Source organism: Vicia villosa, unplaced genomic scaffold (genome assembly GCF_029867415.1).
Source record: "Vicia villosa cultivar HV-30 ecotype Madison, WI unplaced genomic scaffold, Vvil1.0 ctg.000625F_1_1, whole genome shotgun sequence".
NCBI classification, from domain to species: Eukaryota; Viridiplantae; Streptophyta; class Magnoliopsida; order Fabales; family Fabaceae; genus Vicia; species Vicia villosa.
Window position 1 is genome coordinate 673236 of NW_026705281.1, and position 14177 is coordinate 687412.

The following is a 14177-nucleotide window of genomic DNA, read 5'->3' on the forward strand; positions in this document are numbered from 1 at the left end:
TTAAGATCAAATGAACAGAAAATTTTAATTTAAATATGTTGATAAATGATACATAACTCTCATATAAGCACAATGCTACAATGTATCAAAGATTTCGCCGTGATGATGATGATGTTGTTGACGGTTTGATCCAATCTTCCACAAAATTACCAAATCGAAGATGCTTGCACTGAGATGAACAAGAATCTCTCGTATCTTCATGTTCCTATTGGTTGTTTCATACGTTTTGCTCTTGAACATCGATGCGCGGGTGAGTGTTGATCCCAACTTCTCCAGAGACATTTTCAATGAAAGTGGTTTCTCGGTGACTGGAAGATACCGAGTCAGAGAATTCCATGGCTGGCGTTTCGTCATTTCTCCGTTGCATCTCCAGTTCTTCGTTGCTTGTGGCCTCCATCAGAGAGTTTCATTTGTCAGTATATCTGCCATGAACGATAAATAATCTAAACACTAGTATACGTAGACGCGTTGATACAAAATGATGGAAATTACTATTATCTACCTGCATATTAGATGTTTCGGTCGATGATTTAGCGGTAGGTAGTAGCGACAGACGGCAGAGAGGGCAGGTGCTGTGGCTAGCAAGCCAAAGATCAATGCAATTCATATGAAATGTATGGCCGCATACCGGAATCTGTTGAAGTCTGTCATCTGGTTGGTAGTCCAGAAGACATACCGAGCATCTGCAACAATCTTTTAAAATGAGGAAAGCGAAAGATAACACAGATTTTGATTTTGATCCAATAACAAAACGAAATAGGGATTAAAAGATAGAATCAAAAACCGAAATTATGAACAAGGGAAATAGCAATAAAAGTGAAGTAAACTCACAGTGTATCTTTGACAGAGAAGCTTTCATTGTACACAATAATAGGCAACATCTCTCTCAACTCTTTCTTCAACCCCAAATCAGACTGCAGAAGTTAAAATTATCAGTTTGAAACTCGTTTGCACTATATAGGACTAATACTTCTGATAGAAGGAGTGTAAGTTACACATAGGGTCTGCTAGGATTGACTTATTTGAGCTTAACTTATACCATAATTTTCGTGACACTGTTTAAAATAGCTTATTAAAACAGCTTATAACATTACTCAAACTTTTTTTTGAGCTTATTTTTACAAGTTCTTAAAGATAACTGATGAAAACAATTAATATCACATATAAAAATAATTTAAATTTATTTTATAATTTGTTAGAAAAATAGCTTATGCAAGCTTTTTCGTAAGTGCTTATTTTGATAAGCACTTGTGCTATAAACTCCAAATAAGCTGTTTATCCAAACAGCCCCATAGTCAATGTCAGACACCATGACACAAATATGCACGATTACATATCGTGTATGTTTGGTTACTATTTTAAAAGCGTCAAAATCAATTCTAAAAGTGTAAAATTGTTTTTGACGTGTTTGGTTAATCTAAAATAAAAGTGAGTCAACACACCTCTACATGAATATATCTAAGGGTTTGTTTGGTTCTGGGGTGAAGAGAATTGGATAAATTCCTTCAATATTGAATAGTAAATTTCAGTGTAAAAATAACGTTATACTCAAAAACTACAAATCATAGCTTCTAAGTATAATGAATTATGAAAAGCATAATCAATTCTACTCGACAATAACCAAACATATCAAAATCAATTCTACGCATTCGGAAGCAATTCTGAGTAATCCAAACATGAAACCAAGCAAACATACACTAAACATAAATCATTTTTCCTTCAATTCAGATTACACTCAAAATCAATTTTTAACACGGTAAAACATAATAGAATCAAATGTAGATTAGGGTAAGAACAACTTACAGTGGAGATATCGTTGTTGTGATTATGATGTTGTAAAACAGAAACAGACCTCATTCTGATAGAAGACCAATCAACCCTCCGAGGTTTCAAATAGAAAACATAGAAAAGAAAAACAAGAATCAAAGTGAAGAAAATAGGCACAGAGAATATGAAAGCCCTATACAGTTTCAACTCAGCTGCTGCTGCAGCATCAGATCTGCTACTACTACTGCTGGAACAACAACCTGAATCGTTATTATCAATGTCTGAATCAGTAGTAGAAGAAGAAGGAGCTTGAGATTTGTTGGTACTAGTTTCCATGTAAGAAAATGAAGTAACTCAATTCAATTTTTGTGTTCATAAACAAGTTCAATGATATTAGTTCTAGAAATTAGAATAGATGTGGAGAGGGGATACCGACAAGACAACAAATAAGGTAAGAACAAATGTTTAATTTCTTTTTTGAAATTATAGTACGTGTAGTGACAATTGTTTTAAAATTAAAAAATATATATTGTATTGAAATAATTTGGGTTTTTTTATTAGATTAAGGGGGATCAACTACCTAACTAAAAATAACACAGGTCACTAAACATCATAAATTACCTTTAATAAAAAAAAATTGTCCTTAGGAAAATCTATTTTTGTAATTTACTAAATCAAAATTTTATTCCCACCAATCACATTTAACCATTCCTCCAAGTGCCACACATGTTTCCCACTTTTCCCTTTCTCCGTCCATCTCATTTGGAAAGACTCATTTTTCCTCAATTTTCTCTTTCTTCCTCCCCCTCTCTCCTGAAACCCTATAAGTTCAGAATATTATCTCCTCCCTTCAACATCCTCCTTTCTCTCACATCAGCTTTGTTCCCTTCGTCGGAGGTGTTGTTTTGCACCGTCGGTCCTGTTGTTATGAGCCGCCAGTCGTCTTAATGTGTGAAGCCATCGAAAGGGTTGTTGTGTGCCGCCTCTCAACTGATTCACCTTCATTGTCTAAGGTAATGTCTTTGTTACTCTGATTTCTTGATTTCATGTATGTTCTCGATTTCTACTTCATTTTTCTGTTAAAGAGATCTTCATTCATCTCCATTGTTGATTTTTTCAGCTGATTTTGCAGCTGATTTTGTTCATATGGAAATGGATAATGAAGAAGTTGGAAGGCTTGTTGCAGATTATTTTGGATATCATAATATGCTCTTAATGGTACTAACACAGGCTATGTGATTTGCTTTCATAGTTTAATGATTTTAATTAAATTTGGGATTGGATTGATTGCTGGGTGTTATATTGTTTTGGGAGCTCAACCGACAAAACAATTCTTAGCTTCAGAGTTCTTGAAGTGGAAATGTGAGATAAGTAATTCATGTTACCAAGGTCTGGTTCGTTAGTTAATTGAGGCTATTATATGGGTATTTTTATAAGTAGGAGAATACAATATAGAGTTGATTATTATTGAATATTATAAATCATTTGTGAATCGATTATGGATAATAATCTTTTGGTTGTCACTGAAGTTGTTTGTTTTTTTTTTGGTTAAATAGGTTGGAATGGAAAGTTCCTTGGACACATTATGTGGACAATCATATGGTGCAAAGGAGTTTTGCATCTTAAACGTAAACATGCAAAAAGCAATGTTAATTCTCATGATCGTCGCAATTCCACTAGCGGTTATTTGGGCAAACACAAGATCCATTCTCATTTTACTTGGTTAAGACCCTAAAATATCTGCATAAGTTATCAGCTATGCTAAGCTAATGGTTTCTTGTCTTTTTGCAAATGATCTTCTACAAAACCTCAATAGAATCTTACAAACACAAAATATTGTATTTCCAATGATGTTTAGCTATGCGGTTACAACATTACTACACCTTCTTGTATGTTAGTTTATGGTATATAAGTCTGAGTTAGATAGTAGAGGGTCTGCCATATCAAATTCTATATCCTATTGCAAAATTGTGAGCGACCCCATTTGTTTTCCTTTTAGAGAGCTCGAGTTGAGAGTTTTCAAAATAAATTCTAAGCAAAATTTTACGGTCTTCTATAATGACTGCATAACATATTATAATAGAACTTATCTAATATTTTGTACCTACTTGGTTTCAACTCATATTTGGTTTATTCGTAAATTGCAACATCGATGTAGATAAAGTTGGAGTGAATGGGGAAGTCGAAGTGGAACTGGAGGAAGCATATATCATCGCAGAGGTAAAATACAGGGAGTCCTCACTAATAATGTATGTGATAGTTAGGGATTTAAGTATGAATGTGGTGAAATAATTTAGGGTTAAATAAGATTTTGGTCCCTCTAAATATTTCAAACTCCGTTTTTAGTCCCTCAAAAAATTTCCTTCAAAGAATGGTCCTCATAAAATTTTCCGTCCATACTTTTGGTCCCTCATGTCTAACACCGTTAACAGAAGCTGACATGGCATGTCACATGGCAATGCCAGGGTGACAAGTTGTTGACGTGTCATGCCACGTGGTCAAGATCAACATCACACTTGAACTCATAAAATTTCGTAGCTAATCGGTCACTAAAATCCTAGCTAATCTGTAGCAAATTTATTTTAAAATTTTTTATTTTAAAAAAATGCTGCATGTTTGTGTTGATAAACCCTAATATATTTATGGGTTAAATATATAAATCCCCCTGTAATGTTAGCGAGTTTTGATTTTAGCTCCTGTAAAAAAATTTTTTGCAATCAGCCCCTTGTAATTTCTAGATTCCCTCAAGGACCCCCCTGACTGCCACATAGCAAAAAAGATTATCTCTTGCTGCCTACGTGGAATATATATATATATATATATATATATATATATATATATATATATATATATATATATATATATATATATATATATATATTTTAAAGAAAATTTATTTATTTTTTAACTTTTTTTTTAAATTTATTTTTTAATAATTTTATTACTGTTTTTATTATGAATACCCCCTATAATATTAGCGAATTTTTATTTACCCCCTCATAATAAAAGCAGTAACAAAATTATTAAAAAAATTAAAAAAATTAAAAAAAATATTTACTCCACATGGAATTATAAAATAATTAAAAAATATAAAAATCCACGTGGACTGCCACGTAGGCAGCAAAAGAGAATCTTTGCTGCAATGTGGCAGTCAGGAGGGTCCCTTGAGGGAATCTAGAAATTACAAGGGGGGATTGCACAAAAAACTTTACCAAGGGTTAAAAACAAAACTCGCTAACATTACAGGGGTTTTATATATTTAACCCTATATTTATTGACAAAATGTCAAATTAACTCCATTTGCATGTCTCTGAAATGCTTATAAGAATAATGAGTCCTCCAATGTTTTGTTGTAAATAAATGTTGCATTCAAAAGAATAAAAAAGAAACACACATTTTGCTTTTAATTTATTTATTAGCACACAAACGTCTTTGTTGATCGTGGAAGTTCTCAGCCATGCATGTGAAACATACAGAGTGAAAGTCATAAATAATGCCACTCCATTGTAGAGTGAATTTGAAATATTTAAAAACAAAATTAAAATAGAGGGAAAATAGTAGAAATGAGGCTAACTCAAAAATCTCAAGCATCTAAAAAAATTGTAAGGGTATTCACTCACTATATGAGTATATAAGCTTAGATATTGTCCCTTTTTCCATCTACTTTGTTTACTTTGGTGTGCTGTCATTTGTCTTTCACACAAAAAAACACATACACTCACTAAACCAACAGTAAGCTGCAACAAATCCAACAACATCATCAAAAAAAATATAATCTAAGGTTTCTACTTTTCTCTTTTTGTTTTCTTAATTTTCTCATAAAAAAATCCATTCTTCTTATTCAACATTGCAGGGGAAAAACCACAAGTTAGAATTCTGATGACCAATTTTTTTCATTAAACTTCGTTTATAATCCAAAAGGAGTAAGACTCACCAATTGAAAGAGGCCTCCGTAGCAGATGCCAACGCCACTCCACCTGCAATAGGCAAAAGGAAACAACCAGCCATGATGTAGGCATCTATAAAAAAGGTTAAGGAATTAAAATTGGAAAAATCAATTAACAGTGTATTGAATTTTGAGTTTATATGATCAAAAAACTCTTATAAGCATTTGATAGATATGCAAATGAAATTAATTTGTCATTTGTCAACAAAGAAATTATGGTTTATCAACATAAACATACTACATTTTTTTAAAACCAAACATTTTAAAATTAGTTTGCTACAAATTAGCTACGATTTTAGCTACAGATTAGCTACGAAATTTTATGGGTTCAAGTGTGATGTTGACCTTGGCCACGTGGCATGACACGTCAGCATCTTGCCACTCTAGCATTGCCACGTGGCATGCCACGTTAGCTTCTGTTAACGATGTTAGACATGAGGGACCAAAAGTGTGGACAGAAAACTTTATGAGGACCATTCTTTGAAGGAAATTTTTTGAGGGACTAAAAACGAAGTTTGAAATATTTAGAGGGACCATAAACTTATTTAACCCAATAATTTATAATTCAAAAATAGAATTATGTGAAATTACCAGACTTATTTTATAATGAGGAGGGTTATTTTATCATGACATTTCATTCGTTTGCTAAGAAGGAGGCTATCCATATGAAGGGCCCATATACGATCCAGAAAATGGTAATGTTACTTTGGGATTGGAAGCCTGATTTCAGTTTAAAGAGGGATATGCTGAGAACTGTACCTTTGTGGATAAAGCTCCCCCAACTTCCTCTCTATATGTGGGGTGCAAGGAGTCTGAGCAAAATAGGCAGTGCTATAGGGAGGCCTCTTGTCACAGATGAATGCACAGCTCAAAAACTGAGGGTGTCCTATACTATAATATTAGTTAAGATGGACATAACCCAAGACATGCCAACTGAAATAACCATACGGGACACAGAAGGGAACAAGATGAAACAACAGATAGAACTTGAATGGAAGCCTGTTTATTGTGCCAAGTGCAAAAAGTATGGGCATAAATGTCAAGACCTGCCTATGAAGCAGTGGCAGCCTAAACCTCAACCACAGAAAAACAAAAACAGCAGGAAACTGATAGCAGTGCACCAAGTGCAGACAAGAGTGCAGCAAAGGAGGCACCAAATGAGAAAGAAAACACAGGGGAATGGACTCAAGTGCGGAATATTTGTGGCTTGTAATCAGATGATTCTTGGTCGGGAGCTCGATTGATCGTGTCTGACACTGCGAGATATTTGTGTCTCACAACCTTCACAACAAAGAGTTGAAAGTTCTCATCTTAGAGCTAATGTATCATCTCATTTACCTAACCAAACATCCTCACAACCTTCACAACAAAGAGCTGAAAGTTCTCATCTTAGAGATAATGTATCATCTCATTTACCTAACTAAACATCATCACTACCATCACAACAAAGACCTGAAAGTTCTAGACATAGAGGCGGTCGAGCATTTACCCATTATTGGCTTGTAGATGCACAAGGTATAATATGTTGAAATTTTGAATCTAGTGGTGTGTTGTATTTTTTATTATATATTTTTTGGTTTTACTAACTTAATATTTTATATCTTGCAGATAAAGAGCATGGTACAATTCAAAAATTGCGTTTGACTTGTAAGGATGTCAATGACATGCCAAGTAATTTGCGTATTATTGTGGAGTTTGATGAAGTTCATTCACCTATTGGAGAGGTTGCCGGTTTGCGTGCGGGAGTATGTGGAATAGTAGCAACGAACATTCTCTTTTTTCCTATAGGTTTTGATAAGTGGTCAGACATACCTGAGGATTATTTTGATGAACAATGGACAACCCTTCTTAAGGTAAATTAATTTTAATTTTATATATTTATTGAGAGCTTGCATATGTAATATTGTATGTGACTAACATTCTTTTTATTTGGAAGCCTCAATTTTGTTATAAGGTACATGAAGATTTAGCTAAAAGGTATATTGATGCTTCGATTGGAAAAAGTGGAAGGAATATAGGGGTAATCTTTGGAAAGCTAAATATAACCCACTTTTGAGCAAAAGTGAAATCATCAAAAATAGACCTGAGGACGTCCCTCTAGACCATTGGGCGTTATTTGTTGAGTATCGCTCAAGACCGGAAACAGTGGTATGCTATTTTCATTTTTTCATTGTATATTGAATAGCTTTATATACTTAATATTTTTGTTATGTTAAGTAATAAGTTTTCACTTTTAGGATCTTTGTAAGAGAAACCAATAAATAAGGAAGAAACAACTCTTTTCTCATACGTGTGGTGCTAAGTCTTTGGCAAGGAGAAGACATGAGCTTGTATTTTTAAAACTATCTTTATCTAAACTATTACTAATGTCATTGGTGTATAATTTAGACACACTAAGCAATTATTAGATGAATGGAAAGCTGTTTGAAAGTGTTTTGATTTATATGCTGATAATTAGTACCGATAGTTATTATTAAGTAACAATTAGCAAGTGGAAGGCAACCCTTATTTCTAAAGGTTTAGGAGGTGTTTTTATGCCTTTATAAGGTCTATATTTTTTGGAACTATCATAAACAAAAAGGTAACTAAGATGAATGTTGGGATACATATTAGTGTATTGGTGTTGGCTGAAAAACATGTTGGTCATAGAAAACTATTATTAGTCATTGTTTATAAAAATTGATCTTGAAAAACTATTTCTAGTATCCACTTTATGTCAATGATAGTATATGCCCCTATTTGAACTTAACATGATTAATAGTTTATGCATATGGAAATGATTGAATATTACTAATGACATTGCATTTTAATTTTTTAGACTATTGAGACCGGTAAGATCATTGGTCGAGGTCTAATATGGAATATGACCCACAAAAAGAATGATGGAAGCTATCTGAGTCATTGGTTTGTATTTTATGTAGGAAAAAATTGACAGTCATTTAAATCAAAACCCTGAGACTTCTTATGAAATTTCTTCAAATGATGCTGTTGGAAAGGTATTAGGAAGAGAGCATGCTGGCCGTGTTCGAGCAATTGGCATGGGAGTGGTTCCTACCACTGCTTTTAAACATACCAATGTAAGACTTAGTGGTATGGATCTTGGTTCTTCAAGTGGTAGTACTTCAAATGGTAATTCTTCATTAGTGGAACAAAGACTTGCATCTGTGACTGCTCTATTGAAAGCCGTTGTTTGCTACATTAGTAATAAAGAAGGAGGTACACTCCCTGCAGAGTTAGCTGCCGTACTTGCAAATCAAACACAACAGGTATATTATTGATTTCTCGATTTTTGGCTGTTTAGTAGTAAGAGGACTTTCAATTGGTATGTTAAAATTGTTGATTCTCTTGCATTTAATAGAGACATAAAAGTATCCAAATAGATCTGAAAATTATGACTTCATTGATCTTTAACTTTCTAAGTTTCCACTTCTGCACTCTCTCATCTGAGGGTAAGCTTCTGAGTTATCTTTTTCCTGCATTTAAGTAACATTGTTAGTTTTCTATTTGGATATAAGGAAATTGATATTAGTGGTATACATAGTGAAAAATTTTGTCAATTTTCGTTGTTATTTATTATTTCAGTAAATTAAAATTAATTAAGTAAGACTTTATCTAATCACATGGCTCACCTTTGGGTTAGAACCCTTACGCAAGTTGACCATCTATCTATGAGTTCTGTCTAAAAAGGAAACTAGTCAAATCAAATTATTCAGGTTAATATATTTTAGTAACATATAAACCTTCCTTAGTATAGTCAAAAAAGAATAAATAATCTTCCTTAATTAGCAGTTACCACCTCCAACAAGGTTTGAAATAGATCTATAAAAGGCCATATTTTATATTCATATGATATAAATATAGTAAGAATTTTTGTATGGTTTATCAAATACTATACTAGTCTTCAGATAGTACTACTAGTTTTTAGATCAACTTTTTGTCTTGTTAATAAATTATTATTATCCACTGATCCAATAATTGATGTGTATGATAACCTTTCTTTTCATAGTTGATATAGGTTATTATTAATTTTCATTTCCTCATACATACACACACACACACATATATATATATATATATATATATATATATATATATATATATATATATATATATATATATATATATATATATATATATTATCTTATCTTATCATCTATAGCTTAGCTTTAGCACTTTAATACTTCTAAAAGTTAACCTTTGTTCTTCCAATGTTGTTTGTAGAATTTCCACTAGTTCTGCTTGTAAAACTAGTCGCTCTAGCTGATTGCAAATAAAAGAGATAATAGTGAATGAATGCAGCATTTTCCATTTCAAATATGATTTTTGTTTGTGATTAGTGATGTTACTATATATACCAAATAAATTTATTTGTTTTGACTATATTGAAGTATATTGGGTTTTATTTTATATTTTAATTTGACAGATTAATCACATCAACTCTTAGCATTTTCTTTACACGGGATATTGGTTATATGTAATAATAATTGTTATGTTTTTCGTAGGCTTCTGAAGCAAGAAGTGAACCTTCATCACCTGACATAAGAAGATCATCAGATGCAAGCAATACACATGAGGAAAATCACCAGAGTCCTTCAAGGGACATATGATGCACTTTTATGTTCTAAAACTTTTTAACTTTGAGAACAACTTGAAGATGAGGAATACAAAAATTGTTTGTTATTTTTATGTTATAATATTTTGAGAATAGATTATCATACTTATATCAAACATATAAAGTTCCTATGCACTTTTCTAAATTTTAAGCAATTGCACCGCTTTATATATTCAATATTTTGTACATTTTTATGTTTTTTAATTTCTTTTCAAAAATGCATATATGTAAATTTATAATAGGTATTTTTATTTGTTTTTAGTGTTGGTGTTGATTTGTGCCAAAATTTTTTTTTTTTTTAGAATATTTCAAAAATATATTTATCAAATTAATTTAACAATATTTGCTCTGCCTGGTATTGGAAATAATAATTTTATAAATGTAAATTACAATGGTTTTATAAATGTATATTACGACGGTTTCCTAAATTAATTTGTAAATATTAGCATATTCATAAATGAATATCACGGCGATTTTATAAATGCATATTATGGCAGTTTAACTAATGTATATTACGACGATTTTCTAAATATGTATTACGACGGTTTTAAAAATAAATATGAAATTGGTAATGTAAATTACGGCAGTTGAAACTGTCATTATGTTCAACCGTAAAACGCCACTTTAAACTGTGAAAGTTACGGCGGTTTGCACGGCCTTTAGTACTAAACCGCCACTACTTTCCTTGCAGCAGCCAAATTTACGTCGTTTTAAAAAAGGTCGTATTATTAAATTACGACGGTTGAAACCGCCATAATTTTCTTGAAACAACTGCCGCACTTTACGCGTTTTTTTGTAGTGCTCCTCTTTTCTTCTCTTTACTTTGCTCTAATGTTGGGGTTTGTTTGTAAGTATACTTTTTTTTATATGTATATTGCTTATTCATGGTGTTGTGTGATTCTTGCTTTACAAATTATGATTGGTGATTGCTTACTCTATTTGGATTTGAGTTGCTATAGACATGTACAACTTAGATTCAGATTTAGTTTGAACACCTATTGGGTTTTAACTCTAGAGATAGATTAAGGCTTAATAATCATGTGTGTATCGACTCTTAATGCCTTCGTGTTGTTTTAGTTGCGCGAGACATCCCTGACAAAGAATGAAACAATTGATTTCTCACTCTGTGTTAGAGATAACCTCTGTGTGAGTGGTATCATGTGCTGATTCTGACAAATGATTTAGGATGAGTACGACTGGGTAAGTAGTTTAAGTATTTATAGTGTATATGAAATTCAATCCTGAGAGTTCTATCATTTCCAAAGAATGAAATTCTTTGATGTTCATAAGTTTAAATCCCACATTTTACTTTAAACCCATTTTATCCCAAACTTAAGAACGCGAGACTGGTCGAACGGTGATTCAATAATCACGAATCCCTGTGGAGACGATATGATAAATCTAAATAAATACTTATTTTATGTTGCCGTTTTACCGCTTCAACATCCTACACTATGTATCAATGTTCCCTAGTGAAAAACTCCTCCCAACAAAGTATTGGTACGAGGATTTTTTGCATTGAAAAGGTTACCTCTGTTGTGAATTTTAGAGACTACTCCTACAAAAGCTCTTCTCAACATTATCATCAAGAGGCACAAGGAGCTAGACAAAAATATCAACATTCTAGCTCGTATGCTCTCACATAATGGATCTGAATTGCCTCCTGGAGTATTCAATGATGATGATGATGATGAGGGTTCAGAATAATTATTGCTTAGTTGTTTTTGTCTATCTATTGCTTTTTTTTTATTTTTTCTCCGTTGTTGTATTAGAATTCCTCGTTCTTAATTAATGTAGTATTTGGATTATTATATGCTTTTTTACTTACTATAACGTAATATACATGCTTGAATATCTTTCCATATGTGTTTATTGTTTTTCCCATCATTTTGATAAGGCCAAAGGGGAAGAAGTATACTTTATAGAGGAGTAAAGTATACCCTATATTTGTCAAGGGGAGTTTAACCACTCTAATTTGTTATCTTTTTTTTTCTTGTTTGTCCACCTCCCAGAGAGACGCATTGCCATCATTAAAAATTAGGAGAACGTAGAGCTATGTGCTTCCAGGTATAATGACTATAAGAATCTGTTGACCTATTTGGTTTTGATGGCGACAATATTATGAAGTAAAGTCTTCATCTAATGTGATAACCTAATTATTGTGCTTGAAGATCAAGATGTCCAAGCCTATCCCAAAATTACAACACCTAATGTTATGCGTCGTTCACTGGAACTCTTGATGATCTCAATCAAGAAATCTATCTCTGATAAAGGTATCTATCAAGAAGCCTTATAAACCATCATCAAATTGAAGATGTCAAGTCTCAGATGAAGTTTTGAATCATGGTTGTATCAAGCAATGGATCTTGAATCTTTCGATTTATGAAATAGAGGAAATGTGAAAGTTTTCCTTGTCCGTGTCGAGTGATTTTTGTCTTTAAATATATAAGATTAGCTCTTGGATTACTAGGGAAAATTATACATACACTTTGGAATGATAAAAAATCTGTCTGGCTTTGTTAAAATCACTAGAAAACCTTTATGTGCCTAGCTAATGGATTAGAGACTCATTCTAACCAATTAAGAAGGTTTTTACATGGCATAATCGACTAGCCCATTAAGGTTAATAAATTATTCTTATAACCCTAATAATCTATAAGAGGATGCCATAATCGATAAGTGATGATGCCATTTAAGAACCTTTCATTTTTTAATCACATAATCGATTATGTGATATTCATAATTGATTATATATGAGTATTAAAAATCCCATGAGTTCTTTCCATTTTGAGCCACATTTTGTGTTATAAATAAAGAGCTAACACTAGAACAAAAATTTTGAATACTATTTCACACTCTCCACTTTCTTCTTTTTCTTTAGTTCTTCTTAACTTTTTTCTTAGTACTTTGAGAGTGAAATTTACATGTAAGGTATTTGGATCTGGTGTGGGGGCAATTTTTTAATATCTATTGTGAGATTTTTTTGGTTAGTTCTAAGTTAAGCCAAAGTAAAAAGCTCTTGTTTGGTTTGTGAGATCTGTTAAAATCTAGAGTTTGGTTCGTGAGCTTCACCAATTGTAAGGGCTTTCGTTCGTTTTAAAAGATTGTCAATTATAATCTTCAGTTTGGTTCATGAGCTAAGTCTTGTTAAAGAGCTCTCATTTGGTTTTGAATTAGCCTTGTATAAAATATCATGTTTGGTTTGGAGGATAGCCTGTATAAAATTCCAAGTTCTATTGTAAGAATGTTTGTGTGCATAACATGTGAAAAGATCACTCATATAGTGGAACTCTAAAGATGTAATTCTTGGGGATAGGACGTAGGCCAACATATTAGGCCGAACTTCTATAAATTGCTGGTACTTTCTTCTTATCGCTTATCTTTTTTTTTTTATTTCTTATTTAATTATGTTGTTTTCAAATCTAACTCTGGTTTTATTCTACTAATTTATTCCGCAGCTTAATCTTTTCAAAATTATATTAAACAATTTATTTTACAAAATAATTTTTAATTGAACATCATTTTATCAATGCAACATAATTCACCTCCTTTTTGTGTTTCGAGGTATTTGTCTAACATTTTAGTGTTAATGCATTATAGGTGGCCCAAGTCTTTGAATCCTTTAAATCATCATTTTGCTAAAATAATAAGACTCAAGATGACTCATTTTAAAGCAGTAATTGCATTTATATACATCGCAAATAGTTTTCTTTTTATAGCAAACACTCATAAAAGATTTAACATTATTATCCGCTTTATTATAAGAAGTTAAAGTTGATTTAATTCATCTATGATTCTTTCATTTTCATCTTCTAGAAATTTCACGTAATTCTTATAATCTACAATGTATTT

General features: G+C 32.0%; 1 protein-coding gene and 1 pseudogene across 1 annotated transcript; one reads left to right on the forward strand and one right to left on the reverse strand.

The window, feature by feature from the left end:
* Window positions 1–13: 13 nt before the first annotated feature.
* On the reverse strand, window positions 14–2206 carry LOC131629969 (RING-H2 finger protein ATL7-like). The gene is made up of 4 exons (XM_058900770.1): window positions 1804–2206; window positions 832–914; window positions 503–683; window positions 14–391 (listed from the first exon to the last, which is right to left on the reverse strand). The coding sequence occupies exons 1-4, from the start codon at window positions 2101–2103 to the stop codon at window positions 218–220; spliced, it is 738 nt and encodes a 245-aa protein (XP_058756753.1). The 5' UTR covers window positions 2104–2206; the 3' UTR covers window positions 14–217.
* A 4199-nt stretch (window positions 2207–6405) lies between these two features.
* Window positions 6406–9069, forward strand: LOC131629964 (uncharacterized; annotated as a pseudogene).
* The last annotated feature ends 5108 nt before the right edge of the window (window positions 9070–14177 follow it).